Raw genomic sequence first — 22,125 nt, 5'->3', positions numbered from 1 at the left:
CAGTAATATTTACTAGGAATAATCGAAGGCAATAAAAATCTAAAATTTTATATAAATGCAACTATTTCATCGAAAGTGTTATTTTGCACGCCTTTGTTCTTTAATTCTTTTATTTCTTTACATAGAAGTGGAAATTTTGTTTCATTCATAACACTATTTTATTTTTTGTCTTTTAAAGTAACTCCTAGAAACACTTTGCTATTTTTAGAAATGTATTAATATTTAGTTTATTATAGTCATACATGATACCCAATTTGCAATAAGGTAAAATAACTTTAGAAAAATATATTACTGATTAAAATACAAGTGTCAGAAAAATGTTACTATCTCAATAATACTCCATTCACCTATGTATTTGTAGATTCTAATTTCAACAACTGAAAATTAGGCAGCTTCTCTATACTCATTTCAATAGGAAGCATCAAATTGAGAAAACTTTACATGATAAGATAGAGTTTGGCATGAGAAGATTAATTTATTATTACATAAAGAGTATTCTAAATTGAGAAACAAAATATCAAGATACTAAATGTCTAATACAATATTCTCAATAAGAGTTAGTGATGCCTGGCACTTATGGCAAAAGTAGGAATGGAAAAAGGGGAAATAGTTGAATTAACGTCAAAATCTTTGATGATTTTTTTGATGATTAAATACTTGAGTCTCAGAAAAAAGATTAAAGTTTGAAATCTGAGTGAAAATGATTATTAGGAATAGAAAGTCAGAAAAGCTGGTATATTTCCACTTGTGGAGTCAGGGTTTGATATTTTTGAACACAAGTTATGTCAAAAGGCAGTCTATACTTTTTTAATATTTATTTTCAACCCATTATTATTATTGATATAGACCATATAAAACTCATTGTGCTCTCCATAATGGGAAGAAAAAGACATATTAAACCTCATTTTCACCCTTAAAATGGTTTTCTATCAATGAATGGACACACACACACACACACACACACACACACACACACAGAGAAGAATAGTATTCAGCCATAAGAAAGAAGAAAATTCTGTGCTTTGTGACAACATGGTTGAAGCTGGAGGGCATTTTGCTAAGTGAAATAAGCCGAACAAAGACAGACAAATACTGGATGGTATCACTTATATTTGGAATCTTAAAAAAAAGGTGAAACTCATGGAAACAGAGAGTAGAAAAGTGGTTGCCAGGGGTTGGGGGTGGAGGAAATAGGGAGAGCTTGGTAAAAAGGTACAAATTCTCAGTTATAAGATGAATAAGGTCTGAGGATCTAATGTATAACATGGTGACTATAGTTGACAACACTGTATTATATAATTAAAATTTGCTCACAGAGTAGAACTTAAATGTTTTCGCTAAAAAAAAGGGTAAATATGTGAGGTGAAAAAAAATGTTTCTATCCGCTTAAAAAAACTTACACTTACAATTAAAATATAACTTAAGATAAAACAGGGAATATGGTAAATGGCATATGAGAGACAAATACATGTTCAGACTATGAGAAAACACTATGCTATGAGACAAGATGATCTGATTCATATTATTATGATTAATCAAATATAGATTCTCCAGTAAAGATACAATGGTGAGAAATAGTCAATACTTTCATTCCTGAATGATATAGCCATCTACTTAGTTGCCCAAGCCAATGATCTGGAAGTCTGATTCGTCTCCTTCTCCATCATATTTACATATGGCATCTAGAGGATCTAGCATCAAGCCCTATGAATTCTATCTCCATCCACCTATCTCCATCCTCACAGCCATTACCCTAATCTAAGACTCCTACTCAATATCTGCACTAGCATCAGAAGTAGTCTTATATCCCTCCATGGTATTTTCCACACTGCGTCTGGACTGATCTCCCCGAAACGCAAATCTGACCGTGTTATACTCTTGTGGAAACTTTTCAGAGAGTTCTCAAATCACTGGATTTAAGTTATGATCTCTTTAAATGGCTTATAGAAAGGGTGACCATATTGTCCAGTGTGTCTTGGACAGCCATATTTCATGTGTGCTGTTCTAATTAAAATTGCCAACATTGTCCACTTCTATTCTCAAAAGTGCTTCAGTTTTCATGATAAAATACGTGGTCTCTCTATTTAAAAGGCCCTTCATATATGGGATCCTCTTTCATCTACAGGATTCCTCACACAACATTATTGGATGCAGCATATCCCACTGAATTTCCTTCTGTGACAAAATGTAGGAACTCTGATTTCCCTCCCCTCAATATTTGCAGAAAACTCAGTTTTCTCAAAACATCCTTTGGCTTCTATCAGTCATCATCATCATCATCCTCTCATCACAATTTGTTCATTTGTTCTATAAGCATATAATTTAGTAAAAAATTAGCTTTTCACTACCCAATATTATGAACTCGGGTATTTTTAATTCTTATTTTATAACTATGGAAACTTAGAGAAGATAAAATACCCAAAGTCACAGAACTACTATAGTCAGAACAACTGACCAGTATTTAGCCTTAATATTCTAAGCCAGTGTCCTTTCTATTCTTGCAGTGACTGTGATGGCAGTATATGTGATAGTAGTAGTAGTAGGAGCAGTGGTAGTAGGAGCAGTGGTAGAAATGTAAGTGCAGACATTACAGTAGACGGTAGAGGTGGTGGCTAAAATGATCTTGAAAGTAATAGATTTTCGGCATTGTGTTAAAGGATTTTCATACATTATCTTATTTAATGTAAATACTATGATGTGAATTTATTTCAACTATGAGGTTAAAATTATTTAGTATAATTTAATACATTGAGAGTCTGCCATTTCAGTAGTAATGGAGTGGGAACGAAAACCTATATCATTCTAATGACAAAGCCTGTGTTCTTAACCTGTCTGTACCTAGGTTTATTCAAATAAAACAAGTACTAAGAATTTACCTTTTTGGACATATATGTAATGTGCATGTGGAACAAATGATATATTTAAAACATGGAAAGCATTCAATTCCCCAGATAGCCTATTGTTTGCTTGACTCGTTAAGGAACTGTCCACGTTATAAATGGAAGTAATTTGCCTCATTAGATACAGTCTATACAGGTTAAATATTTAATTTACTGCTAGCTATAGAATTTTGTATTCCTCATATATGGATTTCCATATTTTATGAACCTGAGTGCTTTTAGGAAAGCATTGATTTCTACTTTCGTATCTTTTTACAAAGTTACATGATAAGAGGTAAATTTTTATGTGGTTAAACTTACTTCTGAAGTCACGGACTGTAAAATTTGGTTTGATGGCAGCTTCGGGCGATAATCTAAAGGAGAATTGCTGCCCAGCAGGTGAAAGATCTCGGTCTGCAGCGCTGACTATCTGAATTATCTGAAACAAAGTTGAGATGAAACTTGAAGTCAGTCATCATTTTCAAAGGGAACTCTACATACCAGGCTAATAAGTTTATTTAATGAAGCATGCAAATAGAAATACATTTTTAGGATTCATATCAGTGGGCCAATTATTTACAAGTAATTTTTATAAACAAATATCTAAACATTTACAGTTAATAATGGCGGGTACATTTATAGGGTATGGGCTAATTCCAAATCAATATCTGCATAACTAAAAGGCTTAACAGTGTTGAAAATTCTCATTAATAAGCAAAATAAAATTAAAATATACTTGCTTGCATTTTAAATTAGATGAAATAAATGCTTTCTAACCTAAATATGAAAATGCTTACTGGAAATAAAATCTCTGATTATTTAAAAGCCTTTGCAATAGCAAAATTTTAGTAGAGTTATGTTTGTGAGAATGTTTTATTTTCATAAATAAATAAAATGATGACAAAGAGAGATACAAAGAATGTATATCTGCTTTTGTTCTTATGTTTGTTTTCCCCCAGCGGATAAGAATACAAATCATGTTTTTACAGAGTTTTTAAGAAGTAAGTGCTATGAACCCTGTTTCAAAATTTTCCCTAAATTGCTCCACAGCTTGTGCATCTAGTAGATAAAATTATGATACTTCAACAAGATGTCCTGAAGAATTTGGAAATTAAAAATAACTTCTGAGAGTCAAACTATGAAATTGATAATTCACTACAGAGATAAGCAAATCAGAATGGCTTTGAGGCATTTATTTAATAACATAGCCACTGGCTTTGCATCAGGAAGAATTTCAGGAAGTGTGTGTGGAAGAGGGTGAGTGCAGTGTGCTGGTCAGGTGGTCACTCTCTTAGACTAAATTTGAATTTGCCAGAGGAAGATCTTAGATTTCAGTCCCACATCCTGGTCCCAGTGGGCAAAGCATGTGATCTTAGATGGATGCCATTAAACATGTGATTTATTTACTACTATTTGTTTTGATTCCATGGTTAAAACTCAATCCTATGCCTACGATTTTCCTGTATAGCTGTGTTCGTGCATGCACACACTCACACACACACACACTCTCGCTGTCACACACAAACATATATACTGAGACTCTGAATGTCTGGTGCAGTATTAGTAATTTGTAATTTGATAAATTGGTCCTCTAATGAGAATTTCAGTTCTCTGGTTCAGTGTGAATCAGTCACACAGGATCTATTCACCCTTCAGAATTGTCATGAAGGAGACTTTCATTATTCAACACCAAAGGCCAGATCATGAGATGTGGCAATTTATTTAAAGAATGACCATATAGACCCTGTAAAACTTTAACCCTGTAAAACTTTCTTTCACACAAACCCATATACTCAGATCAGTATATCTCATCCATAAAATTTCTGTAAATTCTGGGGGGTTTATTTGCCAAGTTTTGTTTTGTTTTGCTTTAACTACTATCAACTAGCATAATCATTTACTAAATTAAAGGTATTTAACATCAAATATATCAAGAACATAAATCTAGAATGAAGAAAAGTCCTTTAAAACAGCATACATAAATGAAAATTTTGGTATAAACTGGCACTTATCTGGCATTGACACCTGGGAGTCATTACCCTAAGGAAAACAAATCCTATGCTTCCTTGATTCACCATATAAATCATTATTGATTTATACAGCATCATATTTCTCTCTTTTCTTTCTTCTTTAGATAGATAGATGATAGATAGAAAGATAGATAGAAAGATAATGCATACATACATACATACATATTCAATTACACTCCAGAAGAGACAGATAGTTTCTATGCATGTTCTTAGACAAGGGGCAGAATGGCTGGGGTCAAAAGCAGAAAACGCTCATATACACTCCCTGAAAACTCAAGAGACATTTCAGTGTTATGCTTTGTACATAAAGGTGGCCCAGTAGGACACCACAAGCCCAACAGATATTTATTAGACAAAAATCCTCCAAGGATCCCACAGATTCCTCACCTCTTTGTCCCAATATAAGAAAATCAAGTCATCTCTAGTAACTTTCACTATTGCCAACTTTTTAAACTTTAATTTACTAGACAAACATAGAAGCATTAAATAGAATTCTATTTCCAAAAGGCTTTCATTTAGTGCATTACAAGGTTCTGATTGATATGAAATAATTAATGTCCCTAATTACCTATAAAAATAAAGGACTGGCTTTTGGGGGTGTGGCAGAGGGATCTGGAAAGTGGAAAATAGCTAAGTTGTGGAATTTTGGTACACCTCTTATAACTTTCCAAATAAACAAATCTGGTTATTTATTTGTGTAAACACTTATGCAGCGTCTACTATTTCAGACACTAAAGCAGGCACTGGGCTAGTCCCATGTAAATTGTGGTTACATTTAAGGTGATAAAACACTAAAACTTTGTTTAAATGCATTTCTGTGTCAATTCAAAATTAAAGATGCAAATTTGTCACTAGGGAAGAGATGACTAAATAAGTTATGTTGTAATAAAATTAATACTTTCTCCAAATTATCAAAAGAAGGATTAAAGCAGCACAGGCCACTAGAAGTTTCTGTACTGATGGAAATATTCTATATCTATACTGACAAAAATGGTAGCCACTCACCACATACAGCTGTTGAGCATTTGAAATGGACTTAGTGTGAATGAGAACATAGATTTTTTTTTTTTTTTTTTTTTAGTGAGGAAGATTAGCCCTGACCTAACACTGTTGCCAATCTTCCTCTTTTTGCAGAAGATTTGCCCTGGGCTATCATCCGTGCCCATCTTCTTCTACTTTACATGTGCGATGCCGGCCACAGCATGGCTTGATAAGCAGTATGTAGGTCCACGTCCGGGATCTGAACCTTCGAACCGCGGGCCACCAAAGCGGAGTGTGTGACCGTAACTACTACGTAGTTACGTAGATTTTTAATTTAATAGCTATGTGGCTGGTGGATATCACAGGATTATGGGACAAATGTTCTACGAAGCAGTAGAAAACATTCAAATTGAAACAAATACTAAAGATTAAAGAATGACCTTTTTCAATAAAGATACTGTTTCAAATATTAAGATTTTTTTCAAATAAGAATTAAAACTTCAAATTTCCTTAAATGAGTAATTATGCTATTTAAAGGTGATTGAAATATACAGCAAACCAAAGCATACTGATATAATTTTCCTTTGGAAACTAGATGCACAGTATTGGATTAGTCATATTCTTGTTTCATGACATATTCTCACCATTTACTCATGCCTGATTCCTACTACATTACACTACATTACATTACATTACATTACATTATATTATATTATTTATTCATTTGTTTATAACAGTGTAGGAAAAAACTGGCTACCCACCACCACCCACATAATATCTAGGGTTTTGACAGTAACTTTCATTAACTATACGGTCTTCCTTCATGACATCTCCCCACTAGAACCTCCCCTTGAGCAGTATTGACTTAATAAGGAAAATGTAATTCAGATATTTTGAATAACCTAGATGTTCCATCAAGGCCACCATAGAAGAAAGTTTTATACTTTTCATTGGCTTAAGAGTTTTGCCGTACTCCTTTATAAAAGCATGTGAACAAAGCAAGAAATACTTTAGAAGAATGCTCTCTAAAGTTGTTTGCTTACTGGGTTTATAGTCACAAGTTCATTAGAAACTCCACAACAAAAGAGTGGAAAACATAGAATCTGCAATCCTAGACCTTTTAGTTATACAAAGAATATTCACTAGCCCATCATCACTTTATCCCCTGTGGTATTACTTCTACATCCAAATATGTACCATTAATTTATAAGAGTGTATTATCTCTTATAGTTTCTTTTATGAAGACATATAACCCAGAAAAATAATATATATATTTTTGTATATTATATATTATTTATATATATCGTCTTATAACCTAAAACACATGCATATAGCGGGTCTTTTTACATTCTTAATTGATAATATCGATAAGATACCTGTCCTGGTTTGGCATTTTCACACACAGCTGTCTCATACGGCACAGATATTTCTGGAGGAAATTCATTGACATCTAGGACATTAATCAATATGTTGACTTTGCTGGTTAATAATGGGTTACCTGTTGAAAACGTAAAAAGAGAAAAGAGGATTACAAAACCTGGTCTGTTATTGCTTTTACAGTAAAAATTACTAAATTTTTTAAAAAATAAGCTTTCATGTAGAATCCAAATGACCCTTTCTTTGTGGAAACTCTGAGGTGTTGTGTCAAATATAAACGATAAAGGATGAATAAGTGTGGTATCAATGTTTTGCTGTCAGAGCACTAGCAGTGCACTATCCCCGTGTTTATCTCTGAAAATCACCCCCAAAATTAAGGTCAATCATTTAGCTGATATTTTATCACTGTGTAGCCATCACACTAGGGTTAGTTTATGGAACCAATCTTCACCAATAGTCATATTTTTCACTGGATAAAACATGTTTTTCTACGTTATTTCCATATTTAAAACTATATTGGGTAGAATCGTCTACACATTTTAAATAAGTCTCTCAAAATGATTCCTCCTAAAAAGAAAGATAGTAAATTACAAAGAGAACAAAAGACAGAGGGCTTTTCATAAATGAAAATTAAAATAACAGCTTTAAGAAAGTAGAAGAGATAGGCTATGGAAAGCTAGAATACACCCTGAAATTACTTGCTGGTGATAAGAACGGAAAGAATAAATGAGCCTTTCTTTCTACAGCATCAAAAGGAATGTTGGCTTGAAAAATATATCCAACAAAATCATATCGTAAGTTTTAGCCTCAGCCTATGATACATTATCTGCATCCCTGTCATTTGTAGAAGACTAGAAATAATTAAACTAATAAGGCACAACAGAATGAACATGTTTTAACTTACTTATTATAAAATTTTACCTTATGAAGTTTTACAGATGGATAAGCTGCCCCAAATTGTTGAAGGAATCTTGCCCAGAGTCACACATCTAGAGGAATGGGGAGTTAAGATTCAAACCGAGGACTCTGGACATCCAAATACCATGTTCATTCCACCATACCTTCTCTTTTACTTGGTTTGTGTGTTAAATTCCTCATCTGCAGTGCCACTGAAGATTCATAATATTAGTATTCTTTTAGATCTCTATCTGGATTCTTTGAAAGAATGCATACAAAATCTCACCACATGAATGATTCTGACAAGTCTACAATATCCTGTTGTGTTAACATTTATTAAAAAGTAAAAAGCATTGTAAACAGTAGCTTAAGAAATGTTCACATATTCACATATGACACGGTGAAATCTATCATTGTGTACCAGTACACACACAGACAACACAAAGTGAGGATAAATGGAGTATTTTGTAATACGGGGTGTGTTTACAGAGGGTGCGTGGGTAATCTTGGAGAAGGATGTAGAAAATATCTATCATCAAAAAATTAATGTTGGTCACAGGGCATTATCTTATTTGACAGAAAAGGAGCTTTCACAAGTTATTTAATCTTTCTTCAAATCATGTTTTTCATATGAAACGCATGATATTAACAGACTCTAATCCATATAGGTTTGTTGTATTAAATGAAATGACATTTACAAAATGTTAAATCACTTTTAGTAAATTATCATTACTCTTATTACCAACTGCACTTTGCGGAGATTATCCAGCTCTGCTTCTGTTAGCGTACTAATTACTCATACAGCATAAAATGTAGAAAAAATTCAACAATTTGGTTAAACTAGGTCCACTTTCCTGAACAAACTGGAAATTATCAAAAATAACAACAAAAATTAATGCCTAATATTTTATAATGCTTACCATGTATCTATATTCTAACATTCATCACATAGATTAACTCATTTAGGGTTCACAACTTTGATATAGACACTACTGTTATTCCAAACATTAGACAACTAATTCATATTAGAGATTAAAGTTTAGTAAATTCACGTGAATAACTTAACCTAGTCAACTTCTAAAAATCAGTCCCTACTTCTTATTTCACTTGGTCTACACGGTGCAAGTCCCAAGACCATATGAAAAGGAGAATTTTGTTTTTATTTTTTTCCAGAATTATAGTTTTATCTTATTAAATTAGTGTGAGGATGGGATATCTTCCAAAGAGGGTGGGACTTCTCTCACAATTATATTTATAATGCATATTTGCCTTTATAATGTATAAACATGTTATTAAAATTAATTTAACTCAATTTTTTATACATAAGAAATAACCTTTTGGTAGTTTTAAATTATTTATTCTCCTGCAATATAGATTTTAACATCTGCTCCAATGCGTAATATGTCACAAAAATATAATCACTACTGTAACATCTAATTATTAAAAGTGTTTCTCAGAGGGGTGCTTTTGGTATTTTAGTTAAGACAAGCATTTGTTGTGTAAGAATTTCCTATGCACCATAGGATTTGTAGAATTACTGAAAATTAAATGTCACTAGTCATCATTTTGGCAATTATAAAATAAATACCCAAACAAGGATAGAGGAAACCTATAACAACAACAAAAACAACATGTTCATATTGTCGAAAATGAGTAATGGGTTTATGGATTTCATTATATTGTTCTCTCTTCTATTGTATATTTGTAAAACTTTCCATAATTAAAGGCTTAAAAATGCCACCTTATGATTTTAAATGCCAGCTGGAGAAGCACTAACATTTCTGTTCATGAACTACTGTACCCAAGTAAGCACTGAACTTTTCACAAGAGAATATAATTTATTAGAGTAATATAGAATTGTTTTCATTTATATATATATATTTCACTAAATTATGTGAAAAAGTAATGACCTATTTCCTTTCTGATTTATCTAATCTTTATTTGGGACAGCAATAATGAAATCTGTTTAAACTTGATTCAGCAGCACTATTATCCAAATTTTTGCCAGGTAGTTATCATTGACTACTTAGAAAGCAAATTCAAATATAAACTTAGTAAGTATTAAATAACAAAAGTCTTACACAATTAATTGCTGTGTTCGTAGTATTCAAACCAAACTCCAATTATCATTGACCCATGTTGCTTATATTTAATAACCAGCTTTATTAAGGGCTCATATAAGATCATCAAGAAATAATTATATTTTTATCCCTCAGGCCTTCAAAATGTTTGTTATGTCTTCTTTCCCTATCCCTTGTTGATAGCTCAGTCAGCTCCCATACCTTTCTGTGTCAATTTGAGTTAGAACTGCTTTATTATCAGTATTTTAAAGTACAACTTAAACTAAGGAAAACAAAGTAAATCCCCAGTTACGAAAACCAGGAATGAAGAAGGAAACTTCATTTTTTATCAAAATGAATTAAAATATTATAAGATAATATTGTAAATTACTTTACGCCAAAAATTTAGTCAACATAGATGGACTGGACAAATTCCTAGAAAGACACAAATTACCAAAACTGACCTCAAAAAGAAAATTTTAATAGACCTAAAATAAGTGAAGAAAATGAAACTGTAATTAAAAATCCTCCCACCAAGAAAAACTCATGCCCACGTGGTTTCACTGGGGAATTCTATCAAGTATTTAAAGACCACATCATATCAATTCTTCACAAACTCAGAAAATAGAGGAGGAAAAACATTTACCAACTCATTCTACTTACCCTGATACCAAAGCCAATCAAAAACATTACAAGAAAACAAAAGCATGGACTAATATCACTCAGGAAGACAAGTACAAAAATTCCTTAACAAAATCAGTTCCAGAAGTGTATTATAAAGGTAATACACAATGATGAAATGGCGTTTATCCTAGGGATGCCAGGTTATTTTAATGTCCAAGAATAATCAATGTAATACAACATATTAATAGAAGAAAGAACAAAAAAGAAATCACATGGCCATCCCAATAGAGTCAGAATTAGCATTTGACAAAATCCTACATCAATTCATGACTAAAAAAAAAAAAACAACTTTCAACAACTAATGAATAGAAGGGAATTGAAGGCAACATCTTCAACCTAACATAATCTATCTAGAAGAAATCTTTAGCTAACATCATACTCAATGGTGAAAAGACTGAATGTTAGCTCTCTAATATTCGGCACTGGGCAAGAATGTCTGCTCTTGCCACTTATAGTCAACACTGTACTTGAAGGTTTACCCAGTGCAATCAAATGAAAATAAAATTAAAAAAATGAAAGTCTCCAGATTGAAAAGAAAGAAAACTATTTCTGTTCAAAAATCACATGCCCCTGTAGGTAGGAAACCCTAAAGAATCCACAAAGAAACTGATAGATGTAAGAAAGGAGTACACCAAGGCCATGGGATAAGACAGCAATACGAAAAATAGCAATTGCATACTTAATATACTAGCAAAGAACAAACCAAAAAGGAAATTGAGAAAACAATTCAATTCACAGTAGAATCAAAGAAAATAAAATATTTAGGAATAAATTTGCATAATAAATGCAGGACTTGTAAACTGAAATTCACAAATCATTGCTCAAAAAAATAACATGAATTGCTGATGGAAAAGATTTCTGCTGGTAGAAATGTAAAGTTGTATAGTCACTCTGGAAAATAGGTTGGAACTTTCTTTAAACAGTAAACATGAATTTATAACCCAGCAATTCCACTCCTAGGTATCCACCCAAGAGAACACAATAAATGTGCACACAAAAACCTGTATGCATTATGCATATGCACATAGAAGTATTACACATATAGTCCAAAACTGGAAACAATTTAAATGTCTATCTTTGGATGAATGGATAAACATCATGTGGCATATCCATACAATAAAAAATTCTTCAACAATAAAAGGAACAAAATACTGATATGTGCTACAATAACATGAGTGAACCTCAAATATATTACGCTTCATTGATGAGAAAAGAAGACTGATATTGCTCCTTACTTGGAGCTTGACTAGCTGCAGAAAGCAAAAGGTTTCAGTGCCTTTGGGTTTCTTAAGTACAAGAGCCTTCAGAAGATTCCAGCTCCCAGCTGTCCAGCCCTCCAGACTTCCTGGAGCAGATATTAAGCCATTCCTTTCAGATGAATCCTTTTAGAATCCCTAACTCAAAGAAACTCTATGATAATTTGTTATGCAGCAATAAATAACTAATCCTGGTGATAAAACATATTAAAATCTATATTCAAAGGAAAGAAGGATTCTCACTAGGGGTTGCAGCTGGGATGGACCCTGCAGGGCTGGGTGTCAGTAGCCATGGTGGGCAGAGCAGACCCCACTCCAGGTAGCCATGCAGAAACTTTGCCTGAATGGCCTGTCACTGGGGGTTGAGCTGCCACTTTGCTCACTAAGGGAAAGTGTCCCAGGTCTGCAGAAACTTCCAGAGAGGATTGTGCATGGAGATCAATGCAGCTATCAGCACCCACAGCCTCCAGGCTGCCTAGAGTGGAGTTGCCGCCATTTGTAGCCACCTGTCACTGTGCTCTGACCTGCAGGGATTCCCAGCCCAGCTACTTGCCCTCTGAGGCTGTGGTTTGGGGTTGGGGCTGGGCCGGGGCCTGCTGGAGGATGGAGCCTGGCCTGGAGGGGTTGGCCAGCAAAGCCGAGGAGGTTGGTGGCAGTTCCTGGAAGTCCCTGTCTCCATCAACTGCTAACCAGGTTCACAGCTAGTCCCAGGAGTCTCAGCCCAAGTCACCCCCTGCCTGGGATCTTGTGGCCCCACTTTAGAGCCTGGACCTTGACCTTGAGATAGAGCAGGACAGTCTGGACGTCATGTGTGGCATCTGCATGGACAAGACATGGGATAAGCCAGAGGCTGAGCGGATCTTCGGCATCCTGTCCAACTGTACCCATGCCCACTGCCTGGGCTGCCTGTCCACATGGCCAGGAAAGCTGACAGAACTTCTTGCTAGATTTCATCGAGGCCTGTCCCCAGTGCCATGTCCATTCCAGCTACATCATCTCTCACAAATTCTGGGTGAGCAAGGGGGCCAAGAAGGAGCAACTCATCAGGAACTTCAAGGCTTGGACCAACGATATTCCACGCCGGTTGTTCACGAAGGAGAATGGCTGCTGCCCCTTCAAATCGGACTGCATTTACCTCCACCAGCTCCCGGCTTAAGGCCCTGAGCTCTGGTCCTACCTGGCCTGAGAGTGTGCAGCTGGCCTCTGAGAGTGAGGTGCTAGGCCCAACAGTGCTCCTAGAGCACACTGCATTAGAGGACACAGTGTTCTTCACGGACTATGCCTTGGCTGTGGCCTTCTGGGGCTCAGAATGTTAGGCGGTGGGTCTTTTCTCTTTTCTGGCTTGGTGGGAGATGAAAGAGTCAAGCCCTCCAACCCCATGGACTACAGCAGTGACTCAGCTGGGGAACATGGGGAGAGTGGGAGGGCTCTCGGGAAAGAGGAAGGGTTCTCACCCTCTTGCCAGGGCCTTGGTTTTTGATTTTGCTCTTTTGTAGAAAGATTCTGAAAGAAAACCAATAAAATGCACCTAAGCCATCAAAAAAAAATGAAAGAAAACTATCGTTTCTCTCTGAGTTAACGCTTTTTTAGCTGGAATCATCTGAAGTTTCATTTAGTCACATGTCTGGTGCTTGATGCTGATGGTTTGCTAGAACCCGGGATGGAGATGTAGACAAGAATACTCATGTATGGTCTCTTTGTGTAGAATAGGCTTCCTCACAACATGGTGGCTCAAGTTCAAAGGCAAGTATTTCAAGAATTAGAGAAATCCAGAAACTGTTGCCTTTATGACCTAACACAGTCACATAAGAACACACCTCCTCTATGTTAGTCAAGGCGGTCACCAGCCCACTTTCAATTTCAAGAGAAGGCAAGATAGACCCTACTTCTTGATAGAAAGAATGCCAGTCTCATTGTTAGAAGAACATGTGGGATGGGACAGACACAAAGGTGTGGCCATCTTTGGAACTCAGAGTCAGAAATCTCTCTCAGAAATGGGTTCACTAGTAACTAGCATTGTAAACCTTTGATAAATACAAGAAAAACAAAATTTTAAATCTAAAAATTGTTATAAACTTATGGTTCTCATGCCATCCTCCTTGGTGCTAAGGGGTTTCACAGGGTCAAAGAGAAGTCATTGGCTTTATCCACAGATCTCTTTATGTAGTATATCGGGATTCCACGTAAGATTTCATTTGACAGAGTGCCCTGATGATCTACAAAGTTTGAACATTACAGATCTATAAACACCCATTTATAGGTAAGAAAACTTTGGCATAATCTTGCCCCATAACTTGCGTCAGAGCCAAGACTGGAATCCAAGTCTCCTTATTATACTTTTCATTGCTCTGGGATATGTATCAACTAACTCAAAGAGCAAGAAGATGCACTGCCTGAGATCTGCCCACATAAGTGATGATCATTGACTTTCAATAAGTCACGCTTATCCTGCAATCTTAGCCACCATGTTGTGCGGAAGCTCAGGTTACATTAGGGGGTCAAGGTAGTGAGGTTTTTTTTCAATTACATAATAAATACTCAATAAATACTGGCCAAATGATAGAATGTTTCCATGAACCAAATGAGAAGTGTAATTGAAAATGTTTTGAAAACTGTAAAGTACTGATAAATACAAGGTTCTTAGTATGCTAAAATACACTGGAGCTATTAGGCTTCCTTATTTAAAAATGACATCTGCTTTTGAAAAACTATAGGAGTTAAAAATTCAATTTTGTGAATGTGTGCTAAATTGCAACTACAATAACTTCAAGAATGGAATCTTAGCTTTTATGCCAAAAAAAAACTCAATTATAGTGCAAATTGAGCAAGATACAGTGAATAAATAACACCATCTTTCTTTGTCTTTTCTCTTTAAATCTGTTCACTTTTAAATTACAAGTTAAGATAAACCATGTCTAATAATAGTTCTGTTCAATTACAGTAGTATGATCCGTAGGTAGACTGAGCAACCCATAAAGAAGATTTAAATTATTCATATATACCTATGCTAAAGAGTCAAATACTACCTTCTATGCTCCTGTTGACAAAAACTGATCTCCAAAGAAAAAGAAATTCTTAACAATACCACCAATCAATTTATTTTTCCTGTGAAAACAGTAGGGAAAACCTATCATTGATTCCAAATATTTGCAATAACATAAAGGCTTAGACATTCTTAGTTCTTCGAGAGTAGGAACTGCTTCATATTCACCTTTAAACTTCCAGAGATCAACGCAGTGACAAGTACTTGTTAGCAATTTGGATATATTGATGAATAAATATACTTTCAAAAATAGACTGAACTGGGGCCAGCCCCATGGCCTGGTGGTTAAGTTTGGCACATTCCGCTTCAGCTGCCTAGGTTCGATTCCCAGTCACGGACCTATACTGCTTGTCAGCAGCTATGTTGTGCAGTGACCCATATACAAAATAGAGGAAGATTGGCACAGATGTTAGCTCAAGGCGAATCTTTCTTAGCAAAAATAATAATAATAATAATAATAATAATAGACCGAACTGGGAAGCAAAGGTGGGTTAGATACAGACAATGTACAAGGAAACCTCTGTAGATCATCACCTGCTGACACCATGAGAGTTAACATATTTTCCTTGAATTCACCCGTGGTCAACAAGACTTAACTTTGGATGTCATTTCACTTTATGTTAAACTATCTGTAATTTTAAAAAATTCTTCTCAAGTGACTTCCTTTGATATAATCAGAGCAAAATTAAATTAGTATTTTGGAGGCATGTAAGACTCATTATTGATTTAATTAAAAACAGGTGATTGTATACAAGTAGTAATAGACGTTAGTCAGTAAACAACCAAATTTCTGAAACATGCACTTGCAAAAATATAATAAACTGTTAATAGTCTATGATTATATATTATTTTCTATTCATTATAATCAACCAAGTCACAGTAGCAATGAGAATATAATGCACAAAAATACAAAGCTATGTTTTATCCTCTACTCTTCCTTTTCTCCTACATTCTTCATCAAATTACTTGACTAAAATGCTGTTTCTATCACCTAAATATATCTCTGTTCACTTCTACTTTTAGAAGTTTGTTCTTCTCCGATCTTTCTGCTTGTCTCTTTGCCCATCCCTTAAGTGGCTTAAGTGCACTTCATTGACCCACTTTTCTTCCCATCTTTCATACTCACATATTTATTATAATCTAAATGTAGATAAATCTCAAATTTATTTATCAAACCTAATCCATCTTCTGATTTCTTGACCAGTGTACACAATGATTACATAACTACTTATATAAGCATCAAGAATACCAAATTCAATCTGGTCAAAACTGAACTCAGAATCTTTGTACAATACCACTGTTTCTATTTCTGTATTTCCTACCTCAGTCTACAGTACCACCAGTCTCCCTGCTGTCTATCTAGAAATCTGACCATTAATGGTGACTCCTCATTCACCTCATTCCCACATCCAATCAATATCAGTTCTCATCAATTTCACCTCTAAACTTTCTCTCAAATTTCTCCATTTCTTTTTTATCATCCCTGCCATTACTCTACAAGTCATCAAAGTTTCTTTCTTAGATTATCGCAAAATATTTCTACCATTTTTCCCACCATTATCTAACCCTGCTTTCCGCCAACTCTTTCTCAATTCTGCAACCAGCATATATTTTCAAAAATACCAGTCAAATCAAGTTCTGTGTTTGATCACATCTCTTCAATGTTTACCTATTTACTGCAGGATAAAATCAAAACAACATAGCATGCTGGAAAAGACCCTTCATATTTCTTATCTAAATTCTCTTTATTAGTGGGAGAGGATGAGTGGGAAGAGATAAGTACGGAGAGAGAAAGACAAACAGACACAGAGAGACAGAGATACAGAGAAGGAGTGAGACAGAAAGACAGAAGAGCTTTGCATTTTACTCACCCTTAATTTCTATTTTTTGCTATATTGAATTACTTTATGTTCCTTTGTGTATCCTGTGCTTTCTTTCACTTCCACAGCTTGGCGTATGCCATTTCCATCACCTAGAACACTTTTTACTCTCCTTTCACTATTTCCCTTCTAATCTTCTACTTTTCGGTTTAGATGCTGTGTTCTTGTGGAGGATTTTCCTCGTATCTTTCTGTGTGCTCCCATAAAGCCCTGCTTCTTTGCTTAGTTTCCATGTTAACCTTGTACATGGTATTTATGGTCAGTTTACCATGCGGGAGCCCATTAGACTGTAAGCTCATCTGAGAAAGATATTTTTTCTTTGTAAATCTTATGTCCTGAATACGAAGGATGGTGTTTAACATATACCAAGGAATAAATAAATGAATGAGTAGTAAAATATTGCTGTTACATTTATACTCATGATGGGTATAAATTTCTTAAAAAATTAATAAACAAAAGTTATGATATAATATTTTTCACTTAGGATGTAACACATATTTCATACAAGTATAAAGCTACTCACAATTTATTCATTAATTATGTACATATCCATATGTTCCAGAGAGTATGATAGACCATGGACGTCAAAGATGTATAAGATAAAGTCCTTGAAATTAAGAAGTTCTACTTGAGAGGATCACAATGCAAATAGGTGAAATACAGTATAGTGCATGATGTCAATAAAAAAGTATTTTCCATGTAAAAATGTTTCCTATTTTTGAATTCCATTTTTGGTATATTATATTAAAATGAATTTTCTGTATATATCTAAATATCATTTTTTATCCAAATTTCAACCTTTAGGTGAAATGCTAAGTTTTAATTTCCTGAGAAAGTCAGATACTAATTAAGAAAAAAAACAAGCCTGGCATTATTGTTGTGTATGTGATTTTGATGGTGCAATTATACTGATTTAAAGTACTCCTAAGCAATTTGATTATGGTAGTGTATCCATAAGCAGTTGAAAGTTTAAAACAAAATATAAGCTATTGCAACACAAATTTGGATTCCATTATATTTACACAGCATAAAACAGTGATAAAAATGGTATCATTTCTAAATTAAGTTGAGGATTATGATGGTGTTAATGATTATTATTTCTAGGTATATGATACATTGTAAGGCTTTATAAAACTGTGTGAATATTTATAAGTGATTCTTTCTTCAAATTATTACTCTTACAAGTAATACTGAAAAGCTGCCAATACTAGTATAAATCAAACTTACCTTTCTTTGAGAAAACAAAATAGTTTCATAAAGTCACTTGGGAAAAAGAAAGATAATCAGAAAATGGTAGATAAACTACCTAGACTCATACATGTAAAGTAAGACATTCATGAAAAGTAAGAGAAAGGTAATTAGGGCAAGAGAAGGAAGAAAAAATGACTCCAATACAGAATTGAAGCCAATGGTTACATTTAGCCCTCAAAAGTGAACTATACTCTCTGAGTAAGTACATTTACACATGATAGCTGATTCCACTGTTCTGTTTCCCAAAATCTATGTTCATCTTCAGGATGCTGGAGAATCTGGCATGTTAGTTCAAAAATCAGTGTCCATTAGAAGACGTAGAGAGCTTGTTTAAAATGGAGATTTCTTGGCAATACTCCCAGAAATTCTGATTCAATATGTCTTGAATATGACAGATCTAGGATTCTGTCCTTCAAAAACTCTCCCAGGTGATTCTGATGTAGGTGACCATGACTGAGAAGTTGAGGAAGAGTTGTAAGAAGAAAGGGCCAACTCAAGCATGCTCATTCTCAATTAATGTGAGAGAATTAATAATATATTTCTGAAAAAAAGATTGGCCAAACTAGAGAGAAGTGTCTGCTGCTCAGACACTGCAGAGAATCCAGACTCACCCTTGTCTCTTGATTTTGGTGAAGTTAACCATAGTCACCCAGGCAGATAAATGTAAGGCGATCAGCGCTGGCTTATAGGAATGCAGGTCCATAGCATAACCACCTTCCACACTCACCAGACTGGGAGAGTTGGAGAAGTGATATATGCCTCTTTGGATGTATGCTAAGCTGGGGACACATAGTAGAGGCAACAGGAATGAGGACAGGCTCATATGCCTGCCTGAAAAATGTTGTAATTTCTCAGTGAGGCATTTAAGCCTGTTTGATAAATCCTCAGCCTTCCTTTCTTTGCTTTTTTTTATTGAGATATAATTGACATATAACATTATATTACTTTCAGATGTACAACATAATGATTTGAGATTTGTATATATTGTGAAGTGGTTACCAGAAGCGAGAGGTAAGCAGTAGGCGAAAAAGGTAAAGGGGGTCAGAAGGTACAAAATTCCAGATATAAAATCAATAAGTCTAGGGGATGTACTGTACAGTATGGTGACTATAGTTAATAATACTGTATTGTATATTTGAAAGTCGCTAAGAGAGTAGATCTCAGGCTTCCTTCCTGAATGCATTTTCTCTACCTCCCTATAGGCACCCTTGATACACACTGTACCAACCTATTTGCAACATCTGGTCTCAACATGAACTTTGATATTTCTCTGCCTTTGCTTGAGATGTTTCTTCAACGTAAAATACCTTTCTTACCTCCCTTACAATATCTTTTTCATATTTTAAAGACTCAACTCGAATGACAATTCCTGTGTGACTTACCATGTTGATTCCTCCCCAAATAATTATTTTAATTATTTTCTTTTTTACAGCACTTGGTTTTTTGGTTGTATACTTAATGAATTCAGCCAGATTGCATTTCTCACAGTATTATTTTCAGTGCCTAGGGCCAGGTAATATGGTCTCTAAACTTTCTTCATTTTTAGAGTGACTTCACTGGTTGCCAAGAACCACAAATGGTAGGGAACCTTCTAAAGTGGCTCCCAATAATTTCTGCTTCCTGATATCCACGTGAGTTACCGTCATGTAACTCCCTGCTCTTAAGTGTGGCTTGGATCTAGTGACTAGCTTCTACTGAATAGAATGTGGCAAAAGTGATACCAGTGATGTCAGAAATGACATCTTATCACTTTTGCAGGGGAGCGGGACTCTAGCCGAACAAGCCAATCCCATGTCCTCACTGGCTCCTCCGATTCCTCCTTCTTCTGGTCTGTCTTCTCCTCTGCTGTGGCTGGGGGGGAACCAGCAGCAGGAGATGCAGATCCCGGGGTGCTGGAGAAGGCCACAGCCCACCGCTGTCATGCTGGCCAGCTTGCTGATACCCTGGGCAACGATTCTTCAGTGTTTTTCTGTTCAGCTCACTGATGAACTTGTTGAGCTGGTCATGGGTCCACCTTAACGCCCACGTTATCCAGGATCTTCTTGATGTCCTTGGCACAGAGGAAGGCATTGTCCCCGAGGGTGGCCAGCGTATAGGATGCGATGCAGCAAAGGTCAACGAAATCTTTCAATACACAGGGAAATTATGAAAAAGGATCCTTCACAATGAAATCTTTAGGAACTCTTGTTGCAGCTTGAGACTGATCTAGTAATACATGCTTATTGGGCATAGATAGAAATCTACCTAACTACACCACTGTCACACACTTAATATTGCACATATGTTTTCCTATTCTTATATTTTGTCTTTTTATTTTATTTCTAAAATGCAAATTCATTATAGAATTCTAATAGATAAGCCATCTAACAAGCTTAAATATAGATAGATGATGATAGATAGATAGAGAGATGATAGATAATCAAGACTAACAATAATTTCAATCCAATTATATGTGTATTGCAAATGTATATATAATTTTTTACTACATTGTACTTAATCATCTATGCATATGAAAATCACCCTGACTAGTTTTACTACTAACTTATTTAAAATAAGTAAAATGAAGCATAGGCAAGTTAGTAGTTGTCCCTGTGGAATTATGTTTTCAAGTAAGATAGAGTCCAGGACTCCAATCTTAGTTTGATCATCATTCATTGTGTGGTACAGGGCTACAAACAAAATATCTCTGAGCCTCCATTTTCTCCCTCCTAAATTTGGACAATAATACTCACTCTGACTTAATGTATGTAAAGCTATTAGAATAGTTTAGTTTATTAGTTTATATTATTATTACTATTAGTCAAAAAAATTAGGTACTTTCTTCTCATTTGGTCTAAGAACATCATTTCATGGCTAAGTATTTGGCATATAGGCAGATCAAATCCTTCAGAAAATTCTACACAAAATCTATTTCTTTCCATTTAAATCCTTCATCACTTAGTGACCACACTCTGCTCAGTCATAACCTTTTTCAACTTCCCCCTGGAGGTTATATGAGGGTATACTTAAATCTGAAGTCCCTAGAATTCAGTGTAATTTGCATAGTTATAACTTAATAAAATTCTCTATTTTGGTCAATTTTGAACTACTCCTAAATTTTAAAATGCTTAAGAATAGACTTCAGTCAGTTTTTTCATAACCCCCAACAAATAGTGCTTTGTACATAAATGATATTCTGTTCAAGTTTATTAAAAAAAGTATGAATTTATGTTGTGCCTGAATTATGGATAGTAATCTAAGAGTTTGATTTTTCTGTACATATGAAGATGACATCGCTTGAATTATGTTGAATAGAAGTTTTAACAATATAGCTCTATATACCAAATAACCTTAAAAATCAACTACTCAGCAATTTAATCCGAACTTATAATGATATATTCACATACAAAATTTCCCCCAAATATAGCATTTAGTAAGTCAATTCACTGATTTTTTTACCTACTCTGCAATGAATGAAAGCAATCCATTGCCATCTGGATAACTACACGACCAAGAAAAGAAGAATTGTCTCTGGTATCATCTGTTTATTTTATAATTACATAAGATATGTTTTAGGGCTTTAATGTAGTTATTTTCAGTTATCTTTTCCTAATGATATTTGTTATAGTAACATAAAAACACAAAAGAAAACAAAGAATTAGAAACATTTGCATGTTGAAAGTTTCTGATAATTTGAATGAAGTGAATTTTTGGAGCTTCGGTCTCTTCTAACATTCTCAAGATTAGTATCATAAAAACAGCCAAGCAGTAATGCATAAAAGAATTATTAGGAGTCTAATAAAATTAT

General features: G+C 34.6%; 1 protein-coding gene across 2 annotated transcripts in view; it reads right to left on the bottom strand.

Moving 5' to 3' along the window:
• Positions 1–22,125, bottom strand: part of CDH12 (cadherin 12) — a 285,437-nt gene that overhangs the window by 3,985 nt on the left and 259,327 nt on the right. For both annotated transcript variants that reach the window (XM_058564303.1, XM_058564304.1), the window contains 2 exons: positions 7,267–7,388; positions 3,201–3,318 (listed from right to left, as the gene is read on the bottom strand). In XM_058564303.1, the coding sequence (XP_058420286.1) occupies positions 3,201–3,318; positions 7,267–7,388 (240 nt within the window). The remainder of the gene's footprint in view (positions 1–3,200; positions 3,319–7,266; positions 7,389–22,125) is intronic.

The sequence above is a fragment of the Diceros bicornis genome, chromosome 20 (assembly GCF_020826845.1).
Source record: "Diceros bicornis minor isolate mBicDic1 chromosome 20, mDicBic1.mat.cur, whole genome shotgun sequence".
Taxonomy (NCBI): domain Eukaryota; kingdom Metazoa; phylum Chordata; class Mammalia; order Perissodactyla; family Rhinocerotidae; genus Diceros; species Diceros bicornis.
The sequence above is the reverse complement of the archived record's forward strand: the minus strand, read 5'-3'. Positions and strand labels throughout refer to the sequence as shown.